This window comes from Coccidioides posadasii, chromosome 2 (assembly GCF_018416015.2).
Source record: "Coccidioides posadasii str. Silveira chromosome 2, complete sequence".
In the NCBI taxonomy this organism is placed as follows: domain Eukaryota; kingdom Fungi; phylum Ascomycota; class Eurotiomycetes; order Onygenales; family Onygenaceae; genus Coccidioides; species Coccidioides posadasii.
Window position 1 is genome coordinate 2,842,570 of NC_089408.1, and position 14,969 is coordinate 2,857,538.

Here is a 14,969-nt window from a genome sequence, read left to right on the forward strand (position 1 = left end):
TGCATTCCAATTATCTCATACAAGATTATCAATCCCATCACAAATTTCGATGCGGTGACCAATCTTTATAAGGCAAATGGAGATTTTTCCCCCGTCGTATGAACATGCTACCGCGAGAGACACCTGGGCCATCGTGGCACGCTACATACCCTCATCAGACCTCTGCGCTGCATGCCTAGTATCAAGGAAGTGGTACGAACTCTTCGTCCCGTCCCTGTGGGGAGCACCGGCCTTGCACTTTCGTGGGGATAGTGCTGATGTATATGGTGGGCAACCAAGCATCGAGAACTACTCCCGGATTCTTTCGATTGGAAAGGTTGACTAACCAGTTTATCTCTTGGGTCGCCTTCTATCAAGACGCCTTGACTCGATTCAGAAAAATTCTGAGGTATTCTCGCTGCTGGGTTAGAGAGCTTACGCACACATTGCATCTTCCTCCTGCGCCGTCAGAGATATATTATGGACCGGAGCGGGTCTGGCTTCTCGAGGTGCTGGAGTATTTGCCGAAATTACAGTCGTTGATTGTTTCAAGATTATCGTTTTTCGATCATGATTCCCTCCTTACTTTGGATGCAAAGTCCGGTCAGAGTAGACTTGATGCCGAGTTAAGATTACGGACATATGATTTGCGGTTGCTTCTTGCAGACCGTGAGCCAAACACGACGTCCGTAGCACTCCGCAGGGGGCTGCTACATTTCCCAAAGCTTGTATACTTGGATCTATCTTATACCACGTCGGCAAAGGACCACGGAGTGTTATCAGCGCTTTCGCACTTATTTCACCTGCAAGTACTGAAGCTACGAGGCATCGGACTCAGGGATCCTGACGCTGATGTTCTGGCGCGTGCCATCGGGATCCGGGTGCGGCTTTTGGACCTTCGTAATAACTTACTGAGTGATAGTGCAATTAGGGCCCTGATGCACAACTGTTTTCCTCCGTCTAACCATAGTAATGACTATACATTTAGGCGGATGGAAGAATGTCAATTCGAATGGCGACCTCCAACCGTCCCGCTTGGCAGTATATTGACATCAGATTCAATGAAGGATGAGCACCTTGACGGACACTTCCTCAAGCAGCTTACAATGCCGCTTGATGGTAGGTCCACATTGGAGGATATACCCCATGTTGGTATCACGCACTTATACGTTGCGGATAACAATATTTCAGTGGATGGTTTACTTGGAATTGTCGGTTTGGGGATGCTCCTTGTCCTCGATTGCGGGACAATTGGCGCAGCCCGTTTAATGAAAGAGAGTATGTCCCTACCGGCTTCTCGCAATAAAGATGACTCCCAGGCTGAGATGATTCCTGGTGCGGAGAGGCTGGTTCCTATTCTCTGTCAACCTGCGGGCAAGAGTCTCACTTACCTACGAATTCATCATGCTATGGTGACGAGCAGTACTCAGGTGTTGAAAGGGGTTGGGCCCTGGACTGCATCAGCACCAGAGGAGGAGATAGCACGAGACTGTCTTATCCAAGATCTTATTGCCCGACGTCCTACAATACCTGCGACGGATAACCAAAGCAGCGAAGGTGGCCACTTGCCGTTTCTTCATCCTTCGAATCTCTCACATCTTAAAACATTAATCCTTACAGACCTGCCGTCTTCCGTGCCCTCATCATCCCCTATTCTATCGTCCCTAAAAAGATTCATAACAGCCTGCGGCGACGAATCGTTACTCGCGTCCTTACGAGCTCAATCAGACTATTCCCTTCCACCAGGCCGGTATCGAGCCAAAGCAGAAAAACAACATGCAAAATCTCTCTTTGCGCTTGAGCGGCTCATTTTAGAAATCAGACCCGTTTCAAAACCAAGCAACTCCAGCTCCTGGTCTCCATCGGGCTACCACAACCCTAATAGTACTAAATCTAGCACCGGGGATGCGGACTCCGAAAATCTCTGGACAGCAGCCATGAATGATTTCAGCTTTTTTAGCGAGGATGTGAGCTGCACTCCGGCTAATTCTCAGAGATGCGGTGTTGGTTCTGTATTTGGTCAAGATCCGGGTAAGCATGAAATAGACCTGATAGCGGCGATAGCATCATTCCGTCGGGAAAAGAGGATTAAATACGATGATTTACGGAGCGCACAGCAACGTAAGGGCGGTAACAATGAGGAATCGGGCGGCATATCGTCTTCAACCCAGTCGACTACCCCTATCTACGTTGAAGGGCATTGGAATGGAGAGATAAGAGTTGTGAAATAACCGGGTTAAAGTGAGGATTAAGGGGGCCGGGACTATTCAAAAGAGAGACTGTCGCTTGATGATGGCTGGGAAATGCATGTCGAGTGCCGCGTTGGGAAAACGGAGATGTTGGCCCTAGTTTGTCGGTTGGTGTATGGATTGTAACTGTTACAGCTGAAGCGATCTAGAATGTCTTGAAATCAGTGATGCTTCACTTTAGGAGACTGGATAACCTGCACAGAACTCCTATCCATTACACATGTTAGGCATTGAATTGGACTATGGAGGGGCATCAAAACAAGTCATGCATTGTATGCGGGGAGGCTGGGTTTTTTTTAACCCAGTGCCGCCAATTGATACATATTCGTTCCCATTTAAAGAAGAAAATGATATCCGGGTGCGGAGAACAAAGCGTAGCACGATACATAGGACCCCTTCCACTCGCTTATATGTTGCTTTTTCGAAGCCCGGCTCGTCAAAACGCTCGTTTTCCCTACACATATCATGTTGATCCGGTGCCCCTCGCCCTAGACACCCCAGAACCCATCATACCCATAATGGAAGGGGAGAAAAAAGGCATTTACGCCTTAGCAGTCTTGGCAGCTTGTTGAGGGTTCAATTTCTTTGCGTCCTTCTGGAATCGGAGTCTTGGAGGAGGAGCACGGTTGCGGCGGCCCTCCCGGGATCGGACACTAAAAAAGAGCCCAGTATCAGTATCCTTTTGTAGTTTCTCCGCATTGATCTGCTCCGCGACACGTTAAGGATAGAAGGTCGATTCGTACCGCACAATCTTTCCGTGGATAGCGCAGGAAACGCAGTACTGGAGCTTCAGGTACATCTTTGGGACAGCGTATTCCTCAAAAACGGACGCTTCGGAGATATCCTCTATAAAATTTCAATGTATTCAAAGATTAGCCCACCCGGCTCTCCACAAAAGGTTCCCTTCCAGAGCCAGAGTCGCAAAGCGCAAAGTAGATAGGCGGGCGCGACGTACTGACGGCAGCAGACTCAACCATGTTGCGGATGGTGAATCTCTTGATGGCCTTGTCCTTTGGAGTGCATCTTGAGCAGTTGGAGCAGCGAATCGGCTTAACGTGACCGCGTCCCTTCTTGTTGCGTCCGCTGCACAGAGAGAAAAGCAGAACGAATAATCCGTTAGTTTTCGCAAATTTCTCGATCCCTTTAAATTGGAGGTTCTAGGGGATTGGTCACCTACTTCGACGCCCGCTTCTTGACCATTTTGGCAGTGGTGCTTTTGTTTTTGACTTGCTACGTCAAATTCGACAAACGAGGATCTTCGGGCGCGAAGACGACAAGAGCAGCCCTTCGGAGTGTTGGGGGGAGGGGGTTACTTGGTGTCTGTCGGGAGGGTCGAATCTTTCTCGGTTCTCTTCCCAACCAGCTCGGCTCGCGATGGCTGTCGTTGTGGGCGGCAGGGCTAGAGTTCCTAAGCGAGACTAGTGGGTCACGGGACATGACCCTCAGACCTATTTCGGGACTAGCGCGCCAAGCCTTCCCTGACTCCGGTTCACGTGATAAATGGTCCGTGCACCGGATACCCGAGCAACAAAACAAAACGCAGGAGGACCGCTGGAGTGGATGGCACCACCTGACCTGTTGTTGCCCGCTCGGGGATTGTCGAGAGATCAGACGTTTCTCAGCCGACGGAGCCTCTCACGCCTGTCTTCACCTATCGAAGAGGCACGACCACGCTATCTTCTCTGTTAACTAATTGCTACATACTTCCGCAGTGACGACTCCCCTTTCCCAGTATGTCGTCCACAGGTACAATCCGAAATCGAACCATGGGTCGCGGCCAGCTCCCCTTTGAGGGTGCTCCGTCCGGTATACCTCGCAAGGTCGAACATTCAAGCACGCAGAGCATGCCATCGGATGTTGGAAGTTCCACATTGAGCGTTAGCAGGCAAAAACAATCAAAGCGAGATGAGGTACTTTTCGATTCGCCCGTATCTCACCTCCTAATGGATCCAATTTACCTACTCCCTGGGTAATTGTGTTTCCGCCATCGAGTCTATATCGCTGATAACATCAAACAGGCTATTAGGAAAAAGATGGAAGCGGACCTTAATAAGAAAAGATATAACCCCGCTAGAGCTCGATCGACTCGCAAAGCACCCCCTGGAACCGTTCTTGCCCTGAAGCCTAGCCAGGCGCTTCAGATTAAACCAAATACCACGGTAGCAGAGGCCGCACAATTGATGGCTGCCAAACGCGAGGATTGCGTTCTAGTAACTGACGATGATGACCGCATTGCTGGTATATTTACCGCTAAGGATTTGGCGTTTCGCGTTGTTGGAGCCGGCATTAGAGCGAGAGACGTTACAATTGCCGAGATCATGACCAAAAACCCGCTATGTGCCCGGACCGATACTAGTGCGACCGACGCCCTGGATTTGATGGTTCGGAAAGGCTTCCGCCACTTGCCCGTTATGGACGAAAATCAGGATATTTCTGGTATTTTGGATATTACCAAGTGTTTTTATGATGCTATGGAGAAGCTTGAACGGGCATACAGCTCCTCTCGCAAGTTGTATGATGCTTTGGAAGGTGTACAGTCTGAATTGGGCTCGTCTCAGCCTCAGCAAATTATACAGTATGTGGAGGCGTTGCGGCAGAAAATGTCTGGGCCTACCCTTGAGTCTGTCTTGAATGGGCTGCCCCCAATTACTGTCTCCGTAAGAACATCAGTGAAAGACGCAGCCGCTTTGATGAGGGAGCATCATACTACAGCTCTTTTGGTGCAAGATCAAGGATCGATCACTGGAATCTTTACAAGTAAAGATGTTGTATTGCGAGTCATTGCCCCTGGATTGGACCCGGCTACCTGCAGCGTTGTGAGAGTTATGACCCCTCACCCTGACTTCGCGCCCACTGATATGAGCATCCAAGCTGCCCTTCGGAAAATGCATGGTATGTGAATTGCTTTGTGCAATTGTTAACGCTGTATACTAACACATGCTCTAGATGGACACTATTTGAACCTCCCTGTCATGAATGAATCAGGAGAGATCGTTGGCATGGTTGATGTGCTCAAACTGACATACGCCACACTAGAGCAGGTGTGTATTTTGTGAATATATTCTTCAGACGCTCCCCAGCTTACGACCTTCCCAGATCAATACTATGCAAACAAACGAGAATGAAGGGCCAGCCTGGAACAAATTCTGGCTCTCAATGGACCAGGAATCTGATTCTATGGTCTCGGGGGGGGGCCATAGCCAGAACCCTCGTCGATCTATCCTCAGCACCGATCCAAGAGATCGTGGAGATAGTGTTCTCCCACACGAATCCGCGTCACACCACGGTGAAGATGCTACTTCTGAATTATTGGACACACGGCACCTTGCGAACGACGATTCTCCATTCCCATTCAAATTCAAGGCTCCGAGCGGCCGCGTCCACCGACTTCAGGTCATTGCGTCCGCCGGTGTTGCCGAGCTGGCTGCTAACGTTTCGAGTAAACTTGGATCCGAAGTTGAAGCTGTTGGCGGGGAGGCCGTTGTGGAGGACGGCAAACTTAGCAACAGCGGGTACGCCCTGAGTTATTTGGATAATGAAGGTGACACTGTCTCCATCACAACAGACCAAGACCTCCTTGATGCCATCGTGCAAGCTAGAAAAGCTGGTCGGGATAAAGTGGACCTCTTTGTTCATGACCCGGAAAGCCCCCCGGTGATCGCTCAAGAACCCCAACAGGCCACCACGCAGGCACCCCCAGAACCAGTGACGAGATCACCCATACCGGAAGAAGAAGAGCAAAGCACGGACCAAGCCCGCCCTCAAAAGAGCCTTTCTCAGACTCTTACACAATCGTCAGCGGAACAACAGCTAATAGCAGGTGTTCCCAACGAGCTGATTTTACCGGGCGCAATTGTAACTCTTGCCGCGGTTATTTTGGGTGTGTTTGTCTTGAGTCGGGCGGGTGGAAAGAGATGATAATTGAGGCTGTCTAAGTTGATACAAATTATTGGATGGTGCTCATTCAATCGATTCTTGATTTCATAGACCTTCCCCCTTTTACATATCAGTATGTTTTTTTCTAATACCCTATACATCTCTCCCATGACTTTAGAGCCAGCGCCTGAGTCGATTGATTTGAAGCCAAGCATGTTGTCACATAGAGCTCTTGTAGATCCAACAATGTGTCAGTAATGTCGAAGAGATGATTCAATGCTGAGATTTACTATCTATGTGCACCTGAAAACTGCCATGGATCTGGACTTTTAACAGTCACCAGCCAAACAAAGCAAACACACTAAGGACCATTGGGGAATAGCGCGAAACCTGGGGTTCAGCACCCTAAACTTTTTTCAAACAAATATTCAAACCTACCTATCACTTATCGTCCATCCCACTTTTGAGAGCTTTGCTGTGAAACAACCTCTCACATATTGTCTCTCTGTTTCTCAAGCTGAGCTGCAGTGGCTGAATGTACACTCTTGTTGTGTTTTTGTTGTCTTGAATTTCATTATCAAACATATTGCTTCTTTTCTCCTGACATTGTTAGCTGTCTCTTCCCTTTGACACGGTTGGGCGCGCCGCAGTCTTGGTGTATTCACTACCACGTATAGCGCGCGCTGCCCTGCTCCCTCACCCCTCTCATTTTACAGCTAATTAGTTTTTGTGTCTCTGGGAAAGCTTATTAGAGTGGACAAGATGTCAATCTTACCACAAGAGATCCACACTGCTTTATCGCAGTTGCTGTTGGGCCTTTCAACAGCCGACAATCTCGTGCGCACACAAGCTGAGGAGCAGTTGAATAATGAGTGGGTTCAGGGACGCCCGGATTTCTTGCTTATGGGGCTGGCAGAACAATTACAAGCTGCGGAGGATACAAACGTATGTGATGGGAGAGAGCGGGGTAACCCGCGTCATTCTTCGTTGTGCCCTTCTGCACCGATTTTTTCCTTTCCTAAGTCAGGATAGTTTATGCTAACATAGCTTCTGCTGTCGCTAGACACGGTCTTTTGCAGCAGTTCTTTTTCGACGGATAGCGGGACGATCGGTAAAGGATCCGAATTCGACTGATACAAGGAGATTATTCTTCACCCTGATGCCAGAGCAGAGATTGGCCATTCGTCAGAAATTGCTGCAAGCATTAAACGGTGAAACAGTATCTAGTGTGCGTAATAAAGTTGGAGATGCGGTGGCAGCTATCGCCGAACAGTACTCTGAGAGCGGTATGAATGAGCATTCGAAGTGGGGAGGATAATATTCGTTCTGAAGACAAGTATCTGATGGTATTCTGGGGTATAGGAGAGCCATGGCCAGAGCTGCTTGGTGTTCTCTTCCAAGCAAGCCAATCTTCTGATACGGGCCTTCGCGAATCGGCGTTCCGCATATTCTCCACCACACCACAAATCATTGAGAAGCAGCACGAAGAGACTGTCCTAGGTGTATTCTCGAAAGGATTCAAAGATGAGCACATTTCGGTACGTATGCCAAAATATCTCCCCCAAAATATGGCTTGCTAACGACGCACGGAAGGTCCGAATCTCTGCGATGGAAGCGTTTGCATCTTTCTTCGGATCCCTACATAAAAAGTCTCAGCCTAAATTCTTTTCTTTGGTGCCCGATCTTTTGAATATTCTCCCTCCACTTAAAGAAGCAGATGAAAGTGAGGAGCTGTCTAAGGCTTTCATAGCCCTCATAGATATTGCCGAGATTTGTCCCAGGATGTTCAAACCACTTTTCAATAACTTGGTTAAGTTCAGTATAAGTGTGATTAGCGACAAGGAACTTTCAGACCAAGTCAGGCAAAATGCACTGGAGCTTCTGGCAACATTTGCTGATTATGCACCAACAATGTGCAAGAAGGACGCGAACTATGCGCAGGATATGGTGACTCAATGCCTTAGTTTGATGACTGATGTTGGTCTTGATGATGATGATGCGTCCGAATGGGGAGCTTCAGAAAATGTGAGTTTCTTAATTATCATTGGTTTCGCCTTACTAACAACAATAAAAAGCTTGATCTTGAAGAGAGCGACAAGAATCATGTTGCTGGCGAGCAATGCATGGATCGACTTGCCAATAAACTAGGCGGACAGGTTATTCTTCCTCCAACGTTCAGCTGGGTGCCAAGAATGATTTCATCCTCCTCATGGCGCGATAGACATGCCGCCCTGATGGCTATCTCCGCTATTTCAGAGGGCTGTGGTGATCTGATGGTCGGTGAGCTGGATCAAGTTCTTGCGCTTGTTGTTCCAACACTACAGGACCAGCATCCTCGCGTGAAATTTGCAGGCTGCAATGCTCTAGGACAAATGAGCACTGATTTCGCTGGTACTATGCAAGAGAAGTATCATTCAGTGGTTCTTGGTTGCCTCATCCCTTCTTTGATGTCGGAACACCCACGAGTCCAAGCCCACGCCGCAGCTGCTCTGGTCAACTTCTGCGAGGAGGCGGAGCCCGCTATTCTGGAGCCATATCTTGAACAGTTGCTAGGACATCTCGTTCAACTGCTTCAAAGTCCGAAGAAGTTTGTTCAGGGACAGGCTCTCTGCACAATAGCCACCATCGCTGACTCGGCGGAAAGCACATTTGCCAATTACTACGACAGACTTATGCCAATGTTGTTTAATGTTCTAAGGGAAGAACAGTCTAAGGAGTACCGGGAAATCCGAGCCAAGGCTATGGAATGTGCTACGTTGATCGCATTAGCTGTTGGCAAGGAAAAGATGGGCCAAGATGCCTTGACGCTGGCTCAATTACTTGCCCATATCCAGCAAAATATAACTGATGCGGATGATCCACAGTCATCCTACCTCCTCCACTGCTGGGGTCGCATGTGCCGTGTCCTAGGTCCCGATTTTATTCCATATCTTCCTGGCGTTATGCCGCCTCTCCTTCAAGTTGCTGCTGCAAAGGCGGATGTCCAAATCCTCGATGATGAGACGCAAATTCAGGAAGTCGAGCAGGATGGAAAATGGGATCTACTCCCACTGAAGGATAAAGTTATTGGGATTAAAACCAGTGTCCTTGAAGACAAGAATATGGCAATTGACCTGATCACCATATACGCCCAAGTCCTTGAAGCCGCTTTTGAGCCATACGTTGTCGAACCGCTTGAAAAGATTGCGATACCCGGCCTTGCATTCTTCTTCCACGATCCTGTCAGGGTTTCTTGTGCCAAACTTATTCCCCATTTGTTGAATTCATATAAGAAGGCCCATGGCGACCGTTCACCAGAGTTTTTCCAGTTATGGTCCAAAACTGCTGAGAAAATTATTGAGTGCCTTAGTGCAGAACCTGCAGTTGATACCTTAGCGGAGATGTTTCAGTGTTTCTATGAATCTGTGGAGATTGCTGGCAAAAATAGTTTGACGCAGGATCACATGCAGGCGTTTATTGAGGCCACTAGATCAACGCTCGAGGACTATCAGATCCGTGTGAAGAAGCGTATGGAAGACAGGGCTGAAGCTGAGGAAGGGGACGACGAGACGCTTTCATTTGACTACGAAGCCGAAGAGGACCAAAATCTGCTGAGTGACATGAACAAAGCTTTCCATACAATCTTCAAAAATCACGGCGCATCATTTTTACCGGCCTGGGAACGCATCCTTCCCTTCTATGACGCCTTTGTTGTGACCTCTGAACCAACTCAGAGACAATGGGCTCTTTGTGTGATCGACGACGTCCTCGAATTCTGCGGCGAGCGGTCTTGGAACTACAAAGATCACATCATACAGCCATTGATAAATGGAATGCGAGACGACAACGCAGCCAACAGACAGGCTGCTTCATATGGTGTTGGTATTGCAGCTCAAAAAGGTGGTATCGCATGGAGCGAATTCGTAGCCGCCAGTATCCCAACTCTATTCCAAGTAACACAGCACAGAGAAGCTAGAGCCGAGGACCATGTGTTTGCTACAGAAAATGCTTGCGCCAGCATTGCCAAAATTCTACATTTCAATGCCAGCAAAGTGCAGAACCCACAGGAAGTGGCCGAGAATTGGATCAACACACTCCCAATTCTAAACGACGAGGAGGCAGCTCCTTATGGCTATTCCTTCCTTGCACAGTTAATTGATCAGTACGTTCTCCCTCTCTTCGTCCTGTATTCTTACACTCGCTGACTTGCTTTCTTAGACGAAACCCGGCCGTCTTCGCAAATGCTGAAAAGGCATTCACCTACGTTGTTCAGGCACTTGATGCTGAGAGTATTCAAGGTGCAGTTGCCAATAGAATTGTTGCTTCGGTGAAGCAACTCGTTGCGTCAACCAATGTGAACGCGGAGCAGGTTCTATCAATCGTCAAACCCGAGAAACAGATGATTGTGCGCCGATTCTTCCAATGATCCATCGGCCATTTTGATGAAAGTCTTTAACATTTTTTGACTCTGATGCGAACGAATCCCAATGTTACCCCCAGTCTGCATTTTTCGCCCTTCTAGCACCATCCTACTTTAAGCCCACCCCATTGTTCTTGTTATATCATGTCTACATTTCCACCTCACCGAAATTCCAATTGTCCCATGATGTTTAGCCTCCCGAGTTAGATAGAGCTCATACTACCAAATGACCGAATTGCCTTCGACTGGTATATGATGATCCCGCCTGAAAACCGAAACATGTTCTTCATTAGCATTCCGCTATAGCGCGATCTAGAAATAGCATAAATCTAGTTAATGTCCACGGGATCCTTCAAACCCATTGCAAAAGATATCAAAGCTGCTACCCGACGGGTGTCCTCTTAGAGTCCCCAACATCGTCCCTCCATCCACGCTTTCTAGGATTAAAAGTTTAACCCCGCAATTACCCACCTGCATAGACTTATACCACACAGGTTTGGTATTTGGCTGAAGTTCAGAACAGGAGCTTTTAAGTCGATCTAATACTCATTGAAACATGGCTCAAGAATCAGACGCTCCGCAGCTCAAGGCGCGGAATCTCCTACTCCTCGGTGCAAGCGGCCTCATTGGTTCCAGGATTCTAAATGCCGTGGTTGCGGCAAGGTCGAACTTTGAGTCTATCGCGGTGTTTACCTCCGCATCGAATCTCGAAAAGAAACCAGGATTATTCGAACCTCTTAAGGCTCAAGGCATTCGTATCATTACTGGCGATGTCAACAGTGAAAATGATGTCCGTGCTGCTTATCAAGGTGCGTTGGATCAATAACTTCACTCCCGTGCCCGGCCGTGTAGTCACACAAGATCTATGCCGTGCGACAACATCCATTTAAATACTGACACATTTCGCATAAAAAGGTGTTGACACTGTCGTGAGTGCGCTTGGCCGTGATGTTCTCGCCTCCCAGATTCCTCTAATTCACCTTGCCGCCTCCCCTTCTTCGTCCGTAAAATGGTTTTTCCCATCAGAATACGGGACGGACATTGAGTACTCACCAGCCTCTGCGCATGAGAAGCCCCACCAGCAGAAACTCAAAGTGAGGGCAGCATTAAACGAAGTGAAAGATAGATTAGTACATACGTATGTCGTCACCGGCCCATTCTCTGACCTCTATCTGGGCCCGGGATTGCCGGACATCAGGGGTGGAGCATTCAGGGTGAAAGAGAGAAGAGCGGATTTGCTAGGCGACGGCAATGGTAGCATCAGCCTGACAACCATGGATGAGTATGTCTGGTTTTGATTTATGTATAACAGAGCAAAGAGCTAACAATCGCTCCAAGTGTTGGTAAGCTCGTGGTCGCTGCGCTCCTCCACCCAACGGCAGCCAGAAACCGTGCGCTGAAGGTCAACTCTTTCACCACGACACCTGCGGAAATTCTTCATGAATTCGAGCGCCAAACCGGTGGCCAGGGATGGGATAACGTTACATATACTCCGCTTGATGAGCTACGCAAGTTAGAAGAGGATGCTTGGAAGAATGGTCCGCCTGGCAGGGCTACTGTCCTGACTTTGAGGCGCATTTGGACAGAAGGAGGAACGCTATACGAGAAGAGGGATAACGAAATTATCGGGGAACCACAAATGGCGACACTGGAGCAAGCTGTGAGCCAAGCCATCAAGGAGCAGGAGTAGGTTAGACGGTCAAAGTAGATGCTCGTTTTCGATGACCACTCTATAAAACAAATATACGAAGTAAATATGCAGCTTCGAACGCGGTTCTGTGGTTATTTTTATTAAATGCGTTCCACTATTAGGCCCAAACTTTTCTACACCTTTATCGAGTAACATAGAAGGGTATAACCGCCTTATATAACTACAAGCAGGATCTATACACCATAACCGAAACAATTTATTCCAACCCGAAACTCCGAACAAGCGACGTAGAAATGGCATCTACCAGTGAGTTTACCTTCACCCGAACAAAACCTTTACGATCTCGCCTGAGCGGCCAAAAGGTTCAGTGCGCTGCCTGCAAGAATGAAGCCACACTGATCCTTGCTCAGGGTGTGCTTCACGGCGATATCCATGACCTCTCCATTCCTCTTGGTGACCCTCAACTTGACTTCTCCCTGTCCACCGTTTTGCAGTAGATCGTACAAGCCAACCGTGTCGACGGAGTCGCAAGCATCAATCTTGTCATAATCAGCCTTATCCGCGAAATTTAGTGGGACAACACCCTGTTTCTTCAGATTGGTTTCGTGGATGCGGGCAAAGCTCTTGGCCACGATGATACGGCCACCCAAGTAGCGCGGCTGCAAGGCGGCGTGCTCTCGAGCACTACCTTCACCGTAGTTATCCTCAGCGATGACGAGCCATTCGATCCCTTGGTCTTTCCATCTGCTTGCAAGATCTGGAATGGAGTAGGTCTTGCCATCCATATCGTAGGCTACGTTGGTTTCGCCCGTGGCGGCGTTGACTGCGCCAATCAATGTGTTGGCGGAGATGTTGGGGAGATGTCCCTTGTACTTGAGCCAGGGACCGGCCGCAGAGATTGTGTCCGTGGTGCACTGGCCTTTGACTTTGTAAAGGACACGTAGTGAGTTGAGCTCACTCTTAGGGAAGGGAGCAAAAGGTTCCAAAACTGCAAGGCGGTCGGAGGTTGGGGAGATGACAACTTCGCAGGAGGGATCAGGAACAGCCACAGAGGGCTGGAAGTCAGGATTTCCGGATTCAAAACCAGCCTTGGGGAGATCCGAGCCCTTAGGAGGGCTGAATTTGAAAGATGTACCATCTGGAGTGCTAAGACTGTCGGTCATAGGATTGAAAGTGGTGCTGCCTGCATAGGATAGGGCTGTCACAACCTCGGGGGAAGCAAGGAAATTCATTGTTCCAGGGTTTCCGTCGTTACGGCCGCGGAAATTTCTGTTGTATGACGTGAAAATAGCATTGGTCTCGCCCTTTTTCACGCCATCTGTTCGCTTCCACTGGCCAATGCAAGGGCCACACGCATTCGCAAGGACGGTACCGCCGGCTGACGAAAATGTATTCAGAGTCTGATCACGATCCAAGGTTGCGCGAATCTGCTCGCTGCCAGGAGTAATAAAGAAGTCGGCCTTTGGACGAAGACCAGCCTTGGAAGCTTGTTTAACAAGATCTTCCGCACGGGTCATGTCTTCGTAAGAACTATTAGTGCAACTTCCAATTAATCCAGCTCCAAAGGTTTCTGGCCAGTTATTCTTGCGCACCGTCTCTGCAAAGGACGAAAGAGGAACCGAAAGATCCGGGGTAAAGGGGCCGTTAATGTGAGGCTCAAGCGTAGAAAGATCAATTGTGATGTGTTGATCGTATTCGGCCTTAGGATCTGCTCGAAGTAAATTATTAGGGCCAGACGATGCGATCTCGGAGGCAGCCTCAGCAATGTCTGCTCGGTTGGTCGCTCTGAGGTAGGGGACCATGCTGGGAGAGAATGGGAAAATCGAGGTAGTAGCTCCGACTTCAGCGCCCATGTTGCAAATTGTAGCCATTCCTGTGCAGCTGAGGGTCTCCACACCAGGTCCATAATACTCAATGATATATCCAGTTCCCCCCCTGACTGTTAGTTTCCCGGCAAGGTGAAGAATAATATCCTTAGGAGCTGTCCAGCCGCTCAGGGCTCCCTCCAGCTTTACACCGAGGATCTTTGGGGCCTTCAGTTCCCACGGCGCATCCACAAGTGCGTCCACAGCGTCTGCTCCACCGACGCCAATGGCAATTGCGCCCAATCCACCACCATTAGGAGTGTGACTGTCAGTCCCCAGCATGAACAGTCCCGGAGAAGCGTAATTCTCCAGCACAGTCTGATGAATAATGCCAGCGCCTGGGGGCCAGAACTCAATACCATATCTCTTGGCCGCGGATTCTAAGAAATCAAAGACCTCCTTATTTCCCTGAATTGAGGCTGGAAGGTCAACGTCCGCACCCTTCTGGCCGACAATCATGTGGTCACAATGAATGCTGGCGGGAACCGCGGTCGAAGGAAGTCCGCAGGACATGAATTGAAGCAGAGCCATTTGTGCAGAGGCATCTTGCATCGCCACCCGATCCGGCTTAAGTTTCAGATTGGCTTGACCACGAATGCTCTTCCCATTCTGAGTGCCCGTGAGGAGTGACTCCTCCACATTGTCAAGATGAGAATAGACGACTTTCTCAGCAAGGGTGAGGGGCCTGTCTGACCCCAGAACTCGTCGGACTTCGTTTAATTTGTTCAGAATCTTAGGATAAGGGGGTGAACGACTGGGAACCTGCGGTCTGGCGGGGGTGGTGGCCTCCGTCGCAAAGCTGCGATATCGGCCGAAGGGAGAACATTGGGCAATCTGGGAATGTTGGTTAGAAACGGCAATTGGCGAATTGTGGCCTTCAACTTACAGCCCGAGCTGTGCCTGCGCTATGCCTCCACATCATCTTGAATCAGCCCGGAATTACTCGCGGT

General features: G+C 49.0%; 6 protein-coding genes across 6 annotated transcripts; 4 read left to right on the plus strand and 2 right to left on the minus strand.

The window, feature by feature from the left end:
• Nucleotides 1-76: 76 nt before the first annotated feature.
• On the plus strand, nucleotides 77-2,210 carry D8B26_003458 (uncharacterized protein; the record flags this gene model as incomplete). The annotated part of the gene is made up of 2 exons (XM_003068300.1): nucleotides 77-266; nucleotides 358-2,210. 2 exons carry the CDS (start codon nucleotides 77-79, stop codon nucleotides 2,208-2,210), a joined length of 2,043 nt encoding a protein of 680 aa, XP_003068346.1.
• A 559-nt stretch (nucleotides 2,211-2,769) lies between these two features.
• On the minus strand, nucleotides 2,770-3,428 carry RPS26 (40S ribosomal protein eS26; the record flags this gene model as incomplete). The annotated part of the gene is made up of 4 exons (XM_003068299.2): nucleotides 2,770-2,881; nucleotides 2,972-3,074; nucleotides 3,184-3,311; nucleotides 3,406-3,428. 4 exons carry the CDS (start codon nucleotides 3,426-3,428, stop codon nucleotides 2,770-2,772), a joined length of 366 nt encoding a protein of 121 aa, XP_003068345.1.
• A 375-nt stretch (nucleotides 3,429-3,803) lies between these two features.
• Nucleotides 3,804-6,388, plus strand: D8B26_003460 (CBS/PB1 domain-containing protein). The gene is made up of 4 exons (XM_003068298.2): nucleotides 3,804-4,138; nucleotides 4,247-5,120; nucleotides 5,175-5,269; nucleotides 5,325-6,388. Exons 1-4 carry the CDS (start codon nucleotides 3,962-3,964, stop codon nucleotides 6,144-6,146), a joined length of 1,968 nt encoding a protein of 655 aa, XP_003068344.2. The 5' UTR covers nucleotides 3,804-3,961; the 3' UTR covers nucleotides 6,147-6,388.
• A 245-nt stretch (nucleotides 6,389-6,633) lies between these two features.
• On the plus strand, nucleotides 6,634-10,815 carry D8B26_003461 (uncharacterized protein). The gene is made up of 6 exons (XM_003068297.2): nucleotides 6,634-7,049; nucleotides 7,168-7,390; nucleotides 7,467-7,642; nucleotides 7,698-8,129; nucleotides 8,180-10,245; nucleotides 10,302-10,815. Exons 1-6 carry the CDS (start codon nucleotides 6,867-6,869, stop codon nucleotides 10,507-10,509), a joined length of 3,288 nt encoding a protein of 1,095 aa, XP_003068343.1. The 5' UTR covers nucleotides 6,634-6,866; the 3' UTR covers nucleotides 10,510-10,815.
• A 184-nt stretch (nucleotides 10,816-10,999) lies between these two features.
• D8B26_003462 (uncharacterized protein) lies at nucleotides 11,000-12,283 on the plus strand. Its single transcript, XM_003068296.2, has 3 exons — nucleotides 11,000-11,312; nucleotides 11,419-11,785; nucleotides 11,842-12,283. The coding sequence occupies exons 1-3, from the start codon at nucleotides 11,060-11,062 to the stop codon at nucleotides 12,191-12,193; spliced, it is 972 nt and encodes a 323-aa protein (XP_003068342.1). The 5' UTR covers nucleotides 11,000-11,059; the 3' UTR covers nucleotides 12,194-12,283.
• Nucleotides 12,284-12,489: 206 nt separating this feature from the next.
• Nucleotides 12,490-14,968, minus strand: ACO2 (aconitate hydratase; the record flags this gene model as incomplete). Its single annotated transcript, XM_003068295.2, has 2 exons — nucleotides 14,906-14,968; nucleotides 12,490-14,853 (listed from the first exon to the last, which is right to left on the minus strand). The coding sequence occupies exons 1-2, from the start codon at nucleotides 14,939-14,941 to the stop codon at nucleotides 12,490-12,492; spliced, it is 2,400 nt and encodes a 799-aa protein (XP_003068341.1). The 5' UTR covers nucleotides 14,942-14,968.
• Nucleotide 14,969: the final 1 nt, after the last annotated feature.